The sequence below is a fragment of the Pseudoliparis swirei genome, chromosome 6 (assembly GCF_029220125.1).
Source record: "Pseudoliparis swirei isolate HS2019 ecotype Mariana Trench chromosome 6, NWPU_hadal_v1, whole genome shotgun sequence".
In the NCBI taxonomy this organism is placed as follows: Eukaryota; Metazoa; Chordata; class Actinopteri; order Perciformes; family Liparidae; genus Pseudoliparis; species Pseudoliparis swirei.
This window is the reverse complement of record NC_079393.1, coordinates 29,322,608-29,344,052: the sequence shown is the minus strand read 5'-3', so window position 1 is coordinate 29,344,052 and position 21,445 is coordinate 29,322,608. Positions and strand designations below refer to the sequence as shown.

Genomic DNA, 21,445 nt, shown 5'->3' with positions numbered 1-21,445 from the left:
TTCTATACGACCAGGAGTCATTTATATAGGCTTCTATACGACCAGGAGTAATTTATATAGGCTTCTATATGACCAGGAGTCATTTATATAGCCTTCTATATGACCAGGAGTCATTTATATAGGCTTCTATACGACCAGGAGTCATTTATATAGGCTTCTATACGACCAGGAGTCATATATATAGCCTTCTATACGACCAGAGGAGTCCTTTATTTCGGCTTCTATACAACCAGAGGAGTCCTTTATATAGGCTTCTATACAACCAGAGGAGTCATTTATATAGCCTTCTATACAACCAGAGGAGTCCTTTATTTAGGCTTCTATACAACCATAAGTCATTTATATAGGCTTCTATACGACCAGGAGTCATTTATATAGCCTTCTATACGACCAGTAGTCATTTATATAGCCTTCTATATAACCAGAGGAGTCCTTTATTTAGGCTTCTATACAACCAGGAGTCATTTATATAGGCTTCTATACGACCAGAAGTCATTTATATAGGCTTCTATACGACCAGGAGTCATTTATATAGCCTTCTATACGACCAGGAGTCATTTATATAGGCTTCTATATGACCAGGAGTCATTTATATAGGCTTCTATACAACCAGGAGTCATTTATATAGGCTTCTATATGACCAAGAGTAATTTATATAGGCTTCTATACGACCAGGAGTAATTTATATAGCCTTCTATATGACCAGGAGTCATTTATATAGCATTCTATATGACCATGAGTCATTTATATAGACTTCTATACAACCAGGAGTCATTTATATAGGCTCCTATATGACCAGGAGTCATTTATATAGCCTTCTATACAACCAGGAGTCATTTATATAGCCTTCTATATGACCAGGAATAATTTATATAGACTTCTATACGACCAGGAGTCATTTATATAGGCTTCTATACGACCAGGAGTCATTTATATAGGCTTCTATATGACCAGGAGTCATTTGTATAGCCTTCTATACGACCAGGAGTCATTTATATAGCCTTCTATACGACCAGGAGTCATTTATATAGACTTTTATACAACCAGGAGTCATTTATATAGGCTTCTATACAACCAGGAGTCATTTATATAGCCTTCTATACAACCAGGAGTCATTTATATAGCCTTTTATACAACCAGGAATCATTTATATAGGCTTCTATATGACCAGGAGTCATTTATATAGCCTTCTATACAACCAGAGGAGTCCTTTATTTAGGCTTCTATACAACTGTAAGAGCCAAATGCATGATTTCATTTGTTATAATAATTTAGTTTTAAAAGATTTAAAAAGGTAACTGAATATGAAGCCTTTTCATTATGATTTGAAAGAATGTTTAGTTTAACATATATAATTTAGTATTGTATTTGAAAGCTTAATAATTTGTCTGAATGTAAGCTTCCAATCAGATGACGTCACGTCAGTATAACAGCTGTGTGTTGGACTGTCAGTCGTGTTTGAGTTCAGAGTTGTTGGAAGCGACATAGTTTTTTGACCGTGTGACTGTGTACTATACGTTTTTTACTAAACATCATTTTGTATGAAAGAACTACTTGTGTCACTCGCGTGTCAATTAATAGCTTTTTAAAGACTGATCTCAATAGTGTGGTACAGAAGAACCAGAACTCGACGGAGTGCCACTACAACAACCATGAGTCATTTATATAGGCTTCTATACAACCAGAAGTCATTTATATAGCCTTCTATACAACCAGGAGTCATTTATATAGGCTTCTATACGACCAGGAGTCATTTATATAGGCTTCTATACGACCAGGAGTCATTTATATAGCCTTCTATATGACCAGGAGTCATTTATATAGGCTTCTATACGACCAGGAGTCATTTATATAGCCTTCTATACAACCAGGAGTCATTTATATAGGCTTCTATACGACCAGGAGTCATTTATATAGGCTTCTATATGACCAGGAGTCATTTATATAGCCTTCTTTATGACCAGGAGTCATTTATATAGCCTTCTATACGACCAGAGGAGTCCTTTATTTAGGCTTCTATACAACCAGAGGAGTCCTTTATATAGCCTTCTATACAACCAGAAGTCATTTATATAGGCTTCTATACGACCATGAGTCATTTATATAGCCTTCTATACGAGCAGGAGTCATTTGTATAGCCTTCTATACAACCAGAGGAGTCCTTTATTTAGGCTTCTATACAACCAGGAGTCATTTATATAGGCTTCTATACGACCAGAAGTCATTTATATAGGCTTCTATATGACCAAGAGTCATTTATATAGGCTTCTATACGACCATGAGTCATTTATATAGCCTTCTATACGACCAGGAGTCATTTATATAGGCTTCTATACGACCAGGAGTCATTTATATAGGCTTCTATACAACCAGGAGTCATTTATATCGCCTTCTATATGACCAGGAGTCATTTATATAGGCTTCTATACGACCAGGAGTCATTTATATAGCCTTCTATATGACCAGGAGTCATTTATATAGGCTTCTATACGACCAGGAGTCATTTATATAGCCTTCTTTATGACCAGGAGTCATTTATATAGCCTTCTATATGACCAGGAGTCATTTATATAGCCTTCTATACGACCAGAGGAGTCCTTTATTTAGGCTTCTATACAACAAGAGTCCTTTATATAGCCTTCTATACAACCAGAAGTCATTTATATAGGCTTCTATACGACCATGAGTCATTTATATAGCCTTCTATACGACCAGGAGTCATTTGTATAGCCTTCTATACAACCAGTCCTTTATTTAGGCTTCTATACAACCAGGAGTCATTTATATAGGCTTCTATACGACCAGAAGTCATTTATATAGGCTTCTATATGACCAAGAGTCATTTATATAGGCTTCTATATGACCAGGAGTCATTTATATAGCCTTCTATACAACCAGGAATCATTTATATAGGCTTCTATACGACCAGGAGTCATTTATATAGGCTTCTATGCGACCAGGAGTCATTTATATAGGCTTCTATATGACCAGGAGTCATTTATATAGGCTTCTATACGACCAGGAGTCATTTATATAGCCTTCTATACGACCAGGAGTCATTTATATAGCCTTCTATACGACCAGAGGAGTCCTTTATATAGGCTTCTATACAACCAGAAGTCATTTATATAGGCTTCTATACGACCCGGAGTCATTTATATAGCCTTCTTTATGACCAGGAGTCATTTATATAGACTTCTATACGACCAGGAGTCATTTATATAGGCTTCTATACGACCAGGAGTCATTTATATAGGCTTCTATATGACCAGGAGTCATTTATATAGGCTTCTATATGACCAGGAGTCATTTATATAGCCTTCTATACAACTAGGAGTCATTTATATAGGCTTCTATACGACCAGGAGTCATTTATATAGCCTTCTATACGACCAGGAGTCATTTATATAGGTTTCTATACGACCAGGAGTCATTTATATAGGCTTCTATACAACCATGAATCATTCATATAGGGTTATATACAACCATGAGTCATTTATATAGCCTTCTATACAACCAGGAATCATTTATATAGGCTTCTATATGACCAGGAGTCATTTATATAGCCTTCTATACAACCAGAGGAGTCCTTTATTTAGGCTTCTATACAACTGTAAGAGCCAAATGCATGATTTCATTTGTTATAATAATTTAGTTTTAAAAGATTAAAAAAGGTAACTGAATATGAAGCCTTTTCATTATGATTTGAAAGAATGTTTAGTTTAACATATATAATTTAGTATTGTATTTGAAAGCTTAATAATTTGTCTGAATGTAGCTTCCAATCAGATGACGTCACGTCAGTATAACAGCTGTGTGTTGGACTGTCAGTCGTTTGAGTTCAGAGTTGTTGGAAGCGACATAGTTTTTTGACCGTGTGACTGTGTACTATACGTTTTTTACTAAACATCATTTTGTATGAAAGAACTACTTGTGTCACTCGCGTGTCAATTAATAGCTTTTTAAAGACTGATCTCAATAGTGTGGTACAGAAGAACCAGAACTCGACGGAGTGCCACTACAACAACCATGAGTCATTTATATAGGCTTCTATACAACCAGAAGTCATTTATATAGCCTTCTATACGACCAGGAGTCATTTATATAGGCTTCTATACGACCAGGAGTCATTTATATAGCCTTCTATATGACCAGGAGTCATTTATATAGCCTTCTATATGACCAGGAGTCATTTATATAGGCTTCTATACGACCAGGAGTCATTTATATAGGCTTCTATACGACCAGGAGTCATTTATATAGCCTTCTATACAACCAGGAGTCATTTATATAGGCTTCTATACGACCAGGAGTCATTTATATAGGCTTCTATACGACCAGGAGTCATTTATATAGCCTTCTATATGACCAGGAGTCATTTATATAGGCTTCTATACGACCAGGAGTCATTTATATAGCCTTCTATACAACCAGGAGTCATTTATATAGGCTTCTATACGACCAGGAGTCATTTATATAGGCTTCTATATGACCAGGAGTCATTTATATAGCCTTCTATATGACCAGGAGTCATTTATATAGCCTTCTTTATGACCAGGATTCATTTATATAGCCTTCTATACGACCAGAGGAGTCCTTTATTTAGGCTTCTATACAACCAGAGGAGTCCTTTATATAGCCTTCTATACAACCAGAAGTCATTTATATAGGCTTCTATACGACCATGAGTCATTTATATAGCCTTCTATACGAGCAGGAGTCATTTGTATAGCCTTCTATACAACCAGAGGAGTCCTTTATTTAGGCTTCTATACAACCAGGAGTCATTTATATAGGCTTCTATACGACCAGAAGTCATTTATATAGGCTTCTATATGACCGAGTCATTTATATAGGCTTCTATACGACCATGAGTCATTTATATAGCCTTCTATACGACCAGGAGTCATTTATATAGGCTTCTATACGACCAGGAGTCATTTATATAGCCTTCTATACAACCAGGAGTCATTTATATAGGCTTCTATACAACCAGGAGTCATTTATATCACCTTCTATATGACCAGGAGTCATTTATATAGCCTTCTATACAACCAGGAGTCATTTATATAGCCTTCTATATGACCAGGAATAATTTATATAGACTTCTATACGACCAGGAGTCATTTATATAGGCTTCTATACGACCAGGAGTCATTTATATAGGCTTCTATATGACCAGGAGTCATTTGTATAGCCTTCTATACGACCAGGAGTCATTTATATAGCCTTCTATACGACCAGGAGTCATTTATATAGACTTTTATACAACCAGGAGTCATTTATATAGGCTTCTATACAACCAGGAGTCATTTATATAGCCTTCTATACAACCAGGAGTCATTTATATAGCCTTTTATACAACCAGGAATCATTTATATAGGCTTCTATACGACCAGGAGTCATTTATATAGGCTTCTATATGACCAGGAGTCATTTGTATAGCCTTCTATACGACCAGGAGTCATTTATATAGCCTTCTATACGACCAGGAGTCATTTATATAGACTTTTATACAACCAGGAGTCATTTATATAGGCTTCTATACAACCAGGAGTCATTTATATAGCCTTCTATACAACCAGGAGTCATTTATATAGCCTTTTATACAACCAGGAATCATTTATATAGGCTTCTATATGACCAGGAGTCATTTATATAGCCTTCTATACAACCAGAGGAGTCCTTTATTTAGGCTTCTATACAACTGTAAGAGCCAAATGCATGATTTCATTTGTTATAATAATTTAGTTTTAAAAGATTTAAAAAGGTAACTGAATATGAAGCCTTTTCATTATGATTTGAAAGAATGTTTAGTTTAACATATATAATTTAGTATTGTATTTGAAAGCTTAATAATTTGTCTGAATGTAAGCTTCCAATCAGATGACGTCACGTCAGTATAACAGCTGTGTGTTGGACTGTCAGTCGTGTTTGAGTTCAGAGTTGTTGGAAGCGACATAGTTTTTTGACCGTGTGACTGTGTACTATACGTTTTTTACTAAACATCATTTTGTATGAAAGAACTACTTGTGTCACTCGCGTGTCAATTAATAGCTTTTTAAAGACTGATCTCAATAGTGTGGTACAGAAGAACCAGAACTCGACGGAGTGCCACTACAACAACCATGAGTCATTTATATAGGCTTCTATACAACCAGAAGTCATTTATATAGCCTTCTATACAACCAGGAGTCATTTATATAGGCTTCTATACGACCAGGAGTCATTTATATAGGCTTCTATACGACCAGGAGTCATTTATATAGCCTTCTATATGACCAGGAGTCATTTATATAGGCTTCTATACGACCAGGAGTCATTTATATAGCCTTCTATACAACCAGGAGTCATTTATATAGGCTTCTATACGACCAGGAGTCATTTATATAGGCTTCTATATGACCAGGAGTCATTTATATAGCCTTCTATATGACCAGGAGTCATTTATATAGCCTTCTTTATGACCAGGATTCATTTATATAGCCTTCTATACGACCAGAGGAGTCCTTTATTTAGGCTTCTATACAACCAGAGGAGTCCTTTATATAGCCTTCTATACAACCAGAAGTCATTTATATAGGCTTCTATACGACCATGAGTCATTTATATAGCCTTCTATACGAGCAGGAGTCATTTATATAGGCTTCTATACGACCAGGAGTCATTTATATAGGCTTCTATACGACCAGGAGTCATTTATATAGCCTTCTATACGACCAGGAGTCATTTATATAGCCTTCTATACGACCAGGAGTCATTTATATAGGCTTCTATACGACCAGGAGTCATTTATATAGGCTTCTATACGACCAGGAGTCATTTATATAGGCTTCTATACGACCAGGAGTCATTTATATAGCCTTCTATATGACCAGAGGAGTCCTTTATTTAGGCTTCTATACAACCAGGAGTTATTTGGACCCCCCTTCTTTAAGGACACTTGTGTTCCGATGTCTCGGAGTCTCCTGGTTTGTTGGTAAACAAAGCCGTGCTGTTCGGAGGTAAAGGTCGCCCCCTGCTGCTCCGCACAGGTCAACGGGGTTAAACATCGATGACTACCTCCCCCCTGCTGCCGCACGCACAGTCAGAAGGTTAAACATCGATGACTACCTGAGGCTGGAGGGGGCGGGGCTTATCCGTGAGCTGTGCTCAGCAGAACAAGCTCCAGGCTCGAGGACGTGGAATCCGGTTGTTAATCCTAATCCCGCTGCAGAGCTCCGGTCGGTGCTTCCCTCAACGGGAACGCCGCCGAGGGTCTGTGGATTCCCCAGAGCCCTGAACGCCTCACGTGAACTCTCAGCGGCCAGCAGGCCCCACGCGGCTCATTGGACACACGTTGTGTGACCTTTTGACCTCAGGCCAGAGGAGACACACGAGGTCTCCTCTCATTCAGAGATGTTTTAACACATCCGCCAACAGAACCAGAGGATTAATCGCGTTGGTCCATTTCCACCAAAGCGGGTTGCCATGGCGACAGCGTGGCATCACGTCTCCGTCAGCTGGACGCAACAGGAGAAGGAACCAGAGGAAGCTCGTGACCAGCAGAGGGGCAGCTCCTCATGCATCTATCGGCAGGTAAGAGTGGTCAATAAGGCTGAGGAGGAGGTCAGGCTGGACCTCTGAGTGTTTTCATCATCACATATGATGGATCTCAGTTTAATGTCCTCATCAAAGTATTCATGAGCACGCTCACCACCACTTCACATGAAGCTGGGTTTCATAGCAGGGAAGATGATGGTACAGTTCTACACGGCCATCGTTGAGTCCATCATCTGCTCCTCCATCACCGTCTGGCACCCTGCAGCCACAGCCAAAGACAAGCGCAGGCTGCAGAGCATCATCCGCTCGGCCGAGAGGGTTATCGGCTGCAATCTGCCTTCCCTCCAGGTCCTGTTCACTTCCAGGTCACTGAAGCGGGCCGGAAAGATTGTCCGACCCTCCCCTGGACACTCCTGTTCGAGTCCTCCCTCGGGAGGAGGCTGCGTCCATCATGACCACGACCTCCCGCCACACCAATAGCTTTTTCCCGACGGCGGTCGGGCTCATCAATGGACCCGGGACTGACTGACTGTCACCCCAGGACTACCACCTCTTCTTCCACCTTCCTCTCCTCCTTCTTCCCGCTCCTTCCTCTTCCTCCTCCTCCCTCTTCCTCCCACTCCTCCTCCCTCCTTGCGTTGATTGTTGTTTGTCATGTCCAAATGTTGCACCTTCCACCAAAAAAAATTCCTCGTTTGTTTGTGAAAACATTCATTCTTTGGCAATAAACCTGTTTCTGATTCTGATTCTGATTCTGATAAACAATGACATCATTTATAATGACATCCTAAATAATGTCATCATTTATTCATTCCATTCAGAAATTAAAGATTCCTTCAACAATCCACCAGAAACCCTGAGAGTTAATATAAGTGACACAAATTGAGATGCAAGGTGTGTGTGTGCGAGTCCACGTGTGTGTGAGTGTGTGTGTGTGACAGTGTGCATGTGTGAGTGTGTGTGTGAGAGTGTGAGTGTGTGTGTGTGTGGGCCCACTCCATCCTCGAGGTGAGGCTTCAGGCCGATGCTTGAGAGACATTGGTGAACACAACATTCAATAATTGTGACTGGATGGAGAACCTGAGCCGCTAGCTCCGCCCCCTTTTATGTGGGGCTCCTCCCCCTTCAGGACCAACGCTTTGTAGCATGTTAGCATCGCGAAGGGTCGCATTCAGAGACATTATGGTGCGTTCAGGCTCCATTCAGTAAAATGATGTTTCGCGTGAATTCTAATATTATCATGTGATCACATGACGATGTGCACGAGTCAACAAGTCAACAAGCCAACAATACAACAAGTCACACACACACACACGCCCCTCTGAGTGACGCGCTGAGCGGACCCTGCTGTTGCCCCTGGCAACTGTCTACCGACGTGGAGAGCTGCGAGAAATTGAGATGCAAGGTGTGTGTGTATGTAGGTGTGTGTGTGTGTGTGTGTGCGCATTAGGATGGAGGAAGGTCTTCCACCTCGACAGCAGCAATGATAGATATCGAAGTAAAAAGCTCTCTCACACACACACACACCCGTGTGCTTTGCCTCAGGAAACCCCACATGTCCCACTGCCGGGTCGTGGACCCATTTAAATAACCATAAGAGGCGGAGGAACACACTGTGGCAGCGGGGGGTGTTGAGGCTCGGCTGCAGAGTGGGTGCAGCGGGGGGGTTGAGGAGCGATTGGTAATCAGCCCAGCTGAGGACAATCTGTGTGTGTGTATCTGTCTCCTTCAAGGAGCTGGAGGGACTGAGGAGCGAGGTGGTGGAGACAGAGCCACCTAATAGAGGACAACCCTCCACCCTCGGCGGGGTGGAGGTCCATCAGAGGACGTTGCGGCGGGGCTGCCTCCGACAGCGCGGGGCGTGAAGCCGTCAGAGATCCGCTACGCGACACCGGAGCGCTGCTGCAGAGTGTCGCGCAGGCGCTGGTTCAGGTCATCTCCCGAGACGGAGTGACCAGGGCGCCCGGTTCATGTCCAGAACACGACTGGGTATCAAGTCTATTGGGACCGGTGTGTCCCCCCACAGACCGACAGGCTGGTGGAGCGTCTGAAGAGGACTTTGAAGTCCATGATCCGACATCTATAGATGAAGATGAACGTCATGGGGACACATGGCCTGGCTCTGTTGTCTGCAGTCCTCGTAGTCGTAGTCCCCCAGGCCTCCACGGGATGTTCTCCCTTTGAACTGTTGTTGGGCAGGACTCCGCGTGGGGGGGGGGCTCCACCTCATTAAAGAAAACTGGGGGGAGGGGCCGAGCGCCAGTAAAAAACGAGATCCAACACGTCCTGGACCTGCGAGCAGAGCTCCACGCTGGTAGGATGTCACGGGAGAATTTGCTCCAGGCCCAGGAGCGTCAGCAGGAACCAGAGTCACAGAGGGAAGGAACTAGCACGGCTTCCTCCTTCCAGCGCTAACCTCCTCGCCAAGTGGGCGATGTCGACTATGAGGTGGTGCAGTCTGACAGGGCGGAGCTACACAGATTAACCACCTCATCCTCCTGAAAGCATGGAGGGAGGCGGAGTCTGTTTCTCTGGTGTCCATGCTAACTGAGAGAGGAGCTGGGGCCTGAGGTCCCAAAATGCACCGATCCGGCCTCCTGGGTGAAGACCTTCTCTCCGGCACCAGAGAACAGACACGGAGACAAACCTCACAGCAGAGGGAGAGGCCTCCGGCGTGACCGGACCGACAGGTTACCTGAGCGCGAAGGAAAACCCATTGTTCTGGTGGGCAAGGAGATGGGTCTATACGGTTCTGCGTGGGTGAACGAGCTCCTGGGCCGACTGGGCAGAGCGTTTCTTCACCAGCCTGGATTCAACCGAGGGCTTCTGGCAGATTCCTCTGTCTCCAGAGTCCAGGGAGGAAACGGCCTCCTCCAGTCCGTTGGGTTACACCACTTCCCCACGCTTCCCTTTGGGTTGTTCGGGGCCACCCTTCAGCGCCTCGTGGACCGGGGGCCGCCTCCGCCTCCTGGGATGATGTGATCATCCACAGCACCGCCTGGGCGGAGCATGTGCAGCGGGTGGGCGCGGTGCTGGAGTCCCAGAGGCAGGCGGGGCTTACGGCGTCACATTATATTACATTGACTTTACATTGACTTTACATTCATTATATTACATTGACTTTACATTGTATTACATTGTATTACATTGTATTACATTGTATTACATTGTATTACATTGTTCACATTGTATTACATTGTATTACATTGTTCACATTGTATTACATTGTTCACATTGTTCACATTGTATTACATTGTTCACATTGTATTACATTGTTCACATTGTTTCACATTGTTCACATTGTATTACATTGTTCACATTGTATTACATTGTTCACATTGTATTACATTGTTCACATTGTTCACATTGTATTACATTGTTCACATTGTATTACATTGTTCACATTGTATTACATTGTTCACATTGTTTCACATTGTTCACATTGTATTACATTGTATTACATTGTTCACATTGTATTACATTGTTCACATTGTATTACATTGTTCACATTGTTCTAAGACAAACTAACGTCCTCGACCTGCTGTCTGGCTCACTTTAATGTCAGAGAAGAGGAGCTGTCTGTCTCTTCCTATTATTTTTAGGGTGCACACAAACACACACAAACACACACACAGAAGATGTCTCCAATACGCTTTGAGCGCATCGCATTCATCATCACAGTTTCTGCCTTTGTGTTCCACAACCCCCCCCCCCCACACACACACACACACACACATCCCAAACCCTGTGTGACACACACACACACACACACATCCCAAACCCTGTGTGACACACACACACACACACACACATCCCAAACCCTGTGTGACACACACACACACACACACCTCTCCAGTGGAACAGCAGGAGGCAGCAGGTCCGATGTCTGAATGCCAAGTTCAGCAAATCGGAACACATCCTGCTGAGAAGACCACACCCACACACACACACAGACACACACACACACACACACAGACACACACACACACACAGACAGACAGACAGACCGTGTTTACATGCATTCGAATAACTGGCTTAGTCGGACTGAAATCTAATGATCCGTTTCATGTCAACATGTTTGACAATGTGCGGTCCGACTACGATCCGATTAACACCCTGGATAACTCGATCCGATCCGGTTGATAATTCGACTATCGCGGCATGTAACGGTGAATTGGATTAGGAACTGGACTTTGCGTCTTTACGCATGCTTGAAATCCCGCCGCCCTCCTCCCTCCCTCCCTCTCTCCCATGTCGTGACCCGGAAGTCGAAAGAGACGATAAGTTGTCACTGCCGGGAGCCAGAAAACAAACAAACAACACTATGGAGAACACAAGAGCCACCACACATCTCTGGACCGAAGAGCAGACAGAAGTTATGCTTAATTCGCCATCTTTCTTGAAATGTTGTTGTTGGTGGTGGTGAAGAGGTCAAGCGGAAATGGCTGCATCACCACGAGTTGTAATGAAAACAGCGCCGCCTATCGTATCGTATATGACATGCTTTCAAAGGCCAATGAATCACTCACTGCATGTATATCGGGATAACAGCTGATCCCCCAAAAGATAGCAGAGTCCGACTAAAGCAAGATTAGAATTATACCATCATGTAAACGCACTGACTCACACAGGAAGTAAACGGGTAAAGTCTGATAACGTCAACAACGTGTCGTGTTGTCGGAGCGTTCACCGTTAGCTTAGCACCGCTACATAGCTTAGATATAGCCTCCAATCTGTAGTTACGTTACCCGGTGTGTTTATCCTTTCCGTGAGACGCATCGTTGGGGCGACTCCTGGTCAGACACAGAGAGACGCCACATCGGGGCTGTCGTGTTTCTCATGATGTATTTTCACATCTTATAATTTAACTAAACAAAACTTTCCTTTCAATTGACAAACATCATGTGTAGAAACAAGAAGTTCCCTGCCTCTGACCCCTGTGTGGCCCCATAGAGGGGAAGGGGCGGGGCCTCTCACCTCCATATGTATATATATACATATACATACACACACACACACACACATATGTGTGTGTGGTTCTAAAGTAATGATACAGGCAGTCTGAAAACACAGCTGTTGTATTTGTTCCACAGTAACTTACTGGACACATTGAGTTACTGTGTATATTATAAGACAGTAAAGCGCTGTGTATAACTCTATAATGAGGCTGCAGACTCAAACTGTATGGTTACGCCTAAATGAACTGTAATACATTAGAATAGCAATAACATTACGTACAGAATATCAGAATGACATTAAAGGTAGTTTCCATATGTTGTAATGTATGAAGAAATAAAAACTGCAATGTAACTTATGAAGACCATTTGTTTAGCTGCGTCTTGATTTGTGAAGGCATTTTAATGATTATTATTAATGAATCACGTTATAATGAAGCAGTGGAGTATTAATAGTATTAATATCTCTCACGGTGGTCATCAGTCGGACTCCACGTCAATGACCTGAAGGCCCAATAATGGGAGGAACACAATAAAAGGAAGCCCTTCTCCATGTGTGGCCTGCAGCCGAACGCGCGCGCACACACGCGCGCGCACACACTGGCAGGGCTGACACGCGCACCCTCCAGGCGCAGTTCCGTGAGGCAGATCCTCAGGAATGCGATGAAGCACCAACACGTGCACGAGCACGGCGCTAAGAGGAACATTGCATAACATCCATGAGCGCGCACGCGCGTAACATCAGCTGTCTGGACGCGTTGACAGGCCGAGAAGAGCGTGCGCGTGAGCGTGCACTAAACCGTGTTCCCAATTACCCGCGTCGGTCACGCGGGTTTTCCAGCACATTCCACTCACTTACGGCAACCCTACGCGCCGCGTGTCGTCACGACGGCGAGATGACAGCGACGTGAAAGTTGTGAGTGTGTGTGTGCGCGTGAGTGTGTGTGCGTGTGTGTGTGCGTGAGTGTGTGTGTGTGAGTGTGTGTGTGTGTGTGTGTGTGCGTGAGTGTGTGTGAGTGTGTGTGCGTGTGTGTGTGTGTGTGTGTGTGTGAGTGTGTGTGTGCGTGAGTGTGTGTGTGCGTGAGCGTGTGAGTGTGTGTGTGCGTGAGTTTGAGTGTGTGCGTGAGTTTGAGTGTGTGTGTGTCCATGGGTCGAGGGGACGCTGAGACCCTGAAGGACGCAGTGGACACGAGGAGACACTACTCACAGGGACCGACATGCTGCTGCCCTCTTCTTCTTCTCCTCCCTTATCTCCGGTAGCTGTGGTCACTTCCGGCCTCAGAGGGCTCTCGGCTCCCCGGCTCTCAGCCCCTCTCCGTCCATTCCGCGGTGCTCCGCGAGGGTCCCGGTGATGGAGGCTATGACGCGAGTCTCCGGCGGCCGCCTCGACGTGATCCGCACAGACCGCCTCCGGGCGCGAGGATCCTACAATGTACAGCGCACCTGAACGTCCTTCTGCCGTGGACCAACACATTAGAGGACCGTACCAACACATTAGTACATTATTACACAGTAATGCACCATGATTACTACAGTCAGTAGATGGAGGAGCCAACAGGTGGAGCACGTTCATATAGAACATCCACTAGAGGATCAGTCACATGAGAATTAGCAGCCAATCAGCTGCATGGTGCTGCTCATTGTAAACAATACTGATATAGTATAAACAACATAGATATAGAACATGTAGAGAGGAAACATAGATATAGAACATGTACAGAGGAAACATAGATATAGAACATGTAGAGAGGAAACATAGATATAGTATAATGTAGAGATGAAACCGATATAGAACATGTAGAGATTAAACAGATATAGGACATGTTGAGAGGAAACATAGATATAGAACATGTAGGGAGGATAGATAGATATAGCATAATGTAGAGAGGAAACATAGATATAGTACATGTAGAGAGGAAACAGATATAGAACATGTAGAGATGAAACATAGATATAGGACATGTAGAGAGGAAACATAGATATAGAACATGTAGAGATGAAACATAGATATAGAACATGTAGAGAGGAAACATAGATATAGTATAATGTAGAGAGAAACATAGATATAGAACATGTAGAGATGAAACAGATATAGAACATGTAGAGAGGAAACATAGATATAGAACATGTAGAGAGGAAACATAGATATAGAACATGTAGAGAAGAAACATAGATATAGAACATGTAGAGAGGAAACATAGATATAGAACATGTAGAGATGAAAATAGATATAGAACATGTAGAGATGAAACATATAGAATATGTAGAGATGACACAGATATAGAACATGTAGAGATGAAACATAGATATAGAACATGTAGAGAGGAAACATAGATATAGAACATGTAGAGAGGAAACATAGATATAGAACATGTAGAGAGGAAACAGATATAGAACATGTAGAGATGAAACATAGATATAGAACATGTAGAGATGAAACATAGATATAGAACATGTAGAGAGGAAACATAGATATAGAACATGTAGAGAGGAAACATAGATATAGAATGTGTAGAGAGGAAACATAGATATAGAACATGTAGAGATGAAACATAGAAATAATACATGTAGAGAGGAAACATAGATATATAATGTGTAGAGAGGAAACATAGATATAGAATGTGTAGAGAGGAAACATAGATATAGAACATGTAGAGATGAAACATAGATATAGAACATGTAGAGAGGAAACATAGATATAGTATAATGTAGAGAGGAAACCGATATAGAACATGTAGAGATGAAACAGATATAGAACATGTAGAGAGGAAACAGATATAGAACATGTAGAGATGAAACATAAATATAGAACATGTAGAGCTGAAACATAGATATAGAACATGTAGAGAGGAAACATAGAAATAATACATGTAGAGAGGAAACATAGATATAGAACATGTAGAGATGAAACCGATATAGAACATGTAGAGATTAAACAGATATAGGACATGTTGAGAGGAAACATAGATATAGAACATGTAGGGAGGATAGATAGATATAGCATAATGTAGAGAGGAAACAGATATAGAACATGTAGAGATGAAACATAGATATAGAACATGTAGAGATGAAACATAGAAATAATACATGTAGAGAGGAAACATAGATAGATAACATGTAGAGAGGATAGATAGATATAGCATAATGTAGAGAGGAAACAGATATAGAACATGTAGAGATGAAACAGATATAGAACATGTAGAGATGAAACATAGATATAGAACATGTAGAGATGAAACATAGATATAGAACATGTAGAGAGGAAACATAGATATAGTATAATGTAGAGAGGAAACAGATATAGAACATGTAGAGATGAAACATAGATATAGAACATGTAGAGCTGAAACATAGATATAGAACATGTAGAGCTGAAACATATATATAGAACATGTAGAGATGAAACATAGATATAGAACATGTAGAGAGGAAACATAGATATAGTACAATGTAGAGAGGAAACATAGATATAGAACATGTAGAGATGAAACAGATATAGAACATGTAGAGATAAAACAGATATAGAACATGTAGAGATGAAACAGATATAGAACATGTAGAGATGAAACAGATATAGTAATGTAGAGAGGAAACAGATATAGAACATGTAGAGATGAAACATAGATATAGAACATGTAGAGATGAAACATAGATATAGAACATGTAGAGAGGAAACATAGATATAGAACATGTAGAGAGGAAACATAGATATAGAACATGTAGAGAGGAAACAGATATAGAACATGTAGAGATGAAACATAGATATAGAATGTGTAGAGAGGAAACATAGATATAGAACATGTAGAGAGGATAGATAGATATAGCATAATGTAGAGAGGAAACAGATATAGAACATGTAGAGATGAAACATAAATATAGAACATGTAGAGATGAAACATAGATATAGAACATGTAGAGAGGAAACATAGATATAGAACATGTAGAGCTGAAACATAGATATAGAACATGTAGAGAGGAAACATAGATATAGTACATGTAGAGTGGAAACAGATATAGAACATGTAGAGAGGAAACATAGATATAGAACATGTAGAGAGGAAACATAGATATAGAACATGTAGAGATGAAACATAGATATAGAACATGTAGAGATGAAACAGATATAGTACATGTAGAGTGGAAACAGATATAGAACATGTAGAGTTGAAACATAGATATAGAACATGTAGAGATGAAACAGATATAGAACATGTAGAGATGAAACATAGATATAGAACATGTAGAGAGGAAACAGATATAGAACATGTAGAGATGAAACATAGATATAGAACATGTAGAGATGAAACATAGATATAGAACATGTAGAGAGGAAACATAGATATAGAACATGTAGAGAGGAAACATAGATATAGAACATGTAGAGAGGAAACAGATATAGAACATGTAGAGATGAAACATAGATATAGGACATGTAGAGAGGAAACAGATATAGAACATGTAGAGATGAAACATAGATATATAACATGTAGAGATGAAACATAGATATAGAACATGTAGAGATGAAACATAGATATAGAACATGTAGAGAGGAAACAGATATAGAACATGTAGAGATGAAACATAAATATAGAACATGTAGAGATGAAACATAGATATAGAACATGTAGAGAGGAAACATAGATATAGAACATGTAGAGAGGAAACATAGATATAGAACATGTAGAGAGGAAACATAGATATAGAACATGTAGAGATGAAACATAGATATAGAACATGTAGAGAGGAAACATAGATATAGAACATGTAGAGAGGAAACATAGATATAGTACATGTAGAGTGGAAACAGATATAGAACATGTAGAGAGGAAACATAGATAGAATGTGTAGAGAGGAAATTAGATATAGAATGTGTAGAGAGGAAACATAGATATAGAACATGTAGAGAGGAAACATAGATATAGTATAATGTAGAGAGGAAACAGATATAGAACATGTAGAGATGAAACATAGATATAGAACATGTAGAGAGGAAACATAGATATAGTATAATGTAGAGAGGAAACAGATATAGAACATGTAGAGATGAAACAGATATAGAACATGTAGAGATGAAACATAGATATAGAACATGTAGAGAGGAAACATAGATATAGAACATGTAGAGATGAAACATAGATATAGAACATGTAGAGAGGAAACAGATATAGTACATGTAGAGAGGAAACAGATATAGAACATGTAGAGATGAAACATAGATATAGAACATGTAGAGAGGAAACAGATATAGAACATGTAGAGAGGAAACATAGATATGTAGAGAACAGATATAGACATGTAGAGAGAAACAGATATAGAACATGTAGAGATGAAACATAGATATAGAACATGTAGAGATGAAACATAGATATAGTATAATGTAGAGAGGAAACAGATATAGAACATGTAGAGATGAAACAGATATAGAACATGTAGAGATGAAACAGATATAGAACATGTAGAGATGAAACATAGATATAGAACATGTAGAGAGGAAACATAGATATAGTACAATGTAGAGAGGAAACATAGATATAGAACATGTAGAGATGAAACAGATATAGAACATGTAGAGAGGAAACATAGATATAGAACATGTAGAGATGAAACATAGATATAGAACATGTAGAGAGGAAACAGATATAGAACATGTAGAGATGAAACATAGATATAGAACATGTAGAGATGAAACATAGATATAGAACATGTAGAGAGGAAACATAGATAGATATAGTACATGTAGAGAGGAAACAGATATATAACATGTAGAGATGAAACATAGATATAGAACATGTAGAGATGAAACATAAATATAGAACATGTAGAGATGAAACATAGATATAGAATGTGTAGAGGAAAAATAGAAATAGAACATGTAGAGCTGAAACATAGATATAGAACATGTAGAGATGAAACATAGATATAGAACATGTAGAGATGAAACATAGATATAGAACATGTAGAGAGGAAACATAGATATAGAACATGTAGAGAGGAAACATAGATATAGAACATGTAGAGAACAGATATAGACATGTAGAGAGAATGATATAGAACATGTAGAGAGGAAACAGATATAGAACATGTAGAGATGAAACATAGATATAGAACATGTAGAGAGGAAACATAGATATAGAACATGTAGAGATGAAACATAGATATAGAACATGTAGAGATGAAACATAGATATAGAACATGTAGAGATGAAACATAGATATAGAACATGTAGAGATGAAACAGATATAGAACATGTAGAGATGAAACATAGATATAGAACATGTAGAGATGAAACATAGATATAGAACATGTAGAGATGAAACATAGATATAGAACATGTAGAGATGAAACATAGATATAGAACATGTAGAGAGGAAACATAGATATAGAACATGTAGAGAGGAAACATAGATATAGAACATGTAGAGATGAAACCGATATAGAACATGTAGAGATTAAACAGATATAGGACATGTTGAGAGGAAACAGATATAGAACATGTAGAGTTGAAACATAGATATAGAACATGTAGAGAGGAAACCGATATAGAACATGTAGAGATGAAACATAGATATAGAACATGTAGAGAGGAAACATAGATATAGAACATGTAGAGAGGAAACAGATATAGAACATGTAGAGATGAAACAGATATAGAACATGTAGAGATGAAACATAGATATATAACATGTAGAGAGGAAACAGATATAGAACATGTAGAGATGAAACATAGATATAAAACATGTAGAGAGGAAACCGATATAGAACATGTAGAGATGAAACATAGATATAGAACATGTAGAGAGGAAACATAGATATATAACATGTAGAGATGAAACATAGATATAGAACATGTAGAGATGAAACATAGATATAGTACATGTAGAGTGGAAACAGATATAGAACATGTAGAGATGAAACATAGATAGAACATGTATAGATATAGTACATGTAGAGAGGAAACAGATATAGAACATGTAGAGATGAAACATAAATATAGAACATGTAGAGATGAAACATAGATATAGAACATGTAGAGAGGAAACAGATATAGAACATGTAGAGAGGAAACATAGATATAGAACATGTAGAGAGGAAACATAGATATAGAACATGTAGAGAGGAAACATAGATATAGAACATGTAGAGATGAAACATAGATATAGAACATGTAGAGATGAAACATAGATATAGAACATGTAGAGAACAGATATAACATGTAGATGAAACAGATATAGTACATGTAGAGTGGAAACAGATATAGAACATGTAGAGATGAAACATAGATATAGAACATGTAGAGATGAAACATAGATATAGGACATGTAGAGAGGAAACATAGATATAGAGCATGTAGAGAGGAAAAATAGATATAGAACATGTAGAGAGGAAACAGATATAGAACATGTAGAGATGAAACAGATATAGAACATGTAGAGATGAAACATAGATATAGAACATGTAGAGATGAAACATAGATATAGAACATGTAGAGAGGAAACATAGATATAGAACATGTAGAGATGAAACCGATATAGAACATGTAGAGATTAAACAGATATAGGACATGTTGAGAGGAAACATAGATATAGAACATGTAGAGATGAAACATAGATATAGAACATGTAGAGAGGAAACATAGATATAGTACATGTAGAGAGGAAACAGATATAGAACATGTAGAGATGAAACATAGATATAGAACATGTAGAGAGGAAACATAGATATAGAACATGTAGAGATGAAACATAGAAATAATACATGTAGAGAGGAAACATAGATAGATAACATGTAGAGAGGATAGATAGATATGGAACATACATGTAGAGAGGAAACATAGATATAGAACATGTAGAGATGAAACCGATATAGAACATGTAGAGATTAAACAGATATAGGACATGTTGAGAGGAAACATAGATATAGAACATGTAGAGAGGAAACATAGATATAGTATAATGTAGAGAGGAAACAGATATAGAACATGTAGAGATGAAACAGATATAGAACATGTAGAGAGGAAACATAGATATAGAACATGTAGAGATGAAACATAGATATAGAACATGTAGAGGAAACATAGATATAGAACATGTAGAGAGGAAACAGATATAGAACATGTAGAGATGAAACAGATATAGAACATGTAGAGATGAAACATAGATATAGAACATGTAGAGAGGAAACATAGATATAGAACATGTAGAGAGGAAACATAGAAATAATACATGTAGAGAGGAAACATAGATATAGAACATGTAGAGATGAAACATAGATATAGAACATGTAGAGAGGAAACAGATATAGAACATGTAGAGATGAAACATAGATATAGAACATGTAGAGAGGAAACATAGATATAGAACATGTAGAGAGGAAACATAGATATAGTACATGTAGGATATAGAATGTAGAGGAAACAGATATAGAACATGTAGAGATGAAACATAGATATAGGACATGTAGAGAGGAAACATAGATATAGAACATGTAGAGATGAAACATGATATAGAATGTAGAGAGAAACATAGATATAGAACATGTAGAGAAACAGATATAGAAACATGTAGAGATGAAACAGATATAGAACATGTAGAGATGAAACATAGATATAGAACATGTAGAGAGGAAACATAGATATAGTACATGTAGAGAGGAAACAGATATAGAACATGTAGAGAGGAAACAGATATAGAACATGTAGAGATGAAACATAGATATAGAACATGTAGAGAGGAAACATAGATATAGAACATGTAGAGATGAAACATAGATATAGAACATGTAGAGATGAAACAGATATAGAACATGTAGAGATGAAACATAAATATAGAACATGTAGAGATGAAACATAGATATAGAACATGTAGAGAGGAAACAGATATAGAACATATAGAGAGGAAACATAGAAATAATACATGTAGAGAGGAAACATAGATATAGAACATGTAGAG

The 21,445-nt window shown here is 39.3% G+C and overlaps 1 protein-coding gene across 1 annotated transcript in view; it reads right to left on the bottom strand.

The window, feature by feature from the left end:
• Positions 1 to 13,884, bottom strand: part of bcar1 (BCAR1 scaffold protein, Cas family member) — a 90,223-nt gene extending 76,339 nt beyond the window's left edge. The window contains exon 1 of the mRNA XM_056416121.1: positions 13,705 to 13,884. Within this exon, the coding sequence (XP_056272096.1) occupies positions 13,705 to 13,716 (12 nt within the window). The 5' untranslated portion in view covers positions 13,717 to 13,884. The remainder of the gene's footprint in view (positions 1 to 13,704) is intronic.
• Between the last annotated feature and the right edge of the window lie 7,561 nt (positions 13,885 to 21,445).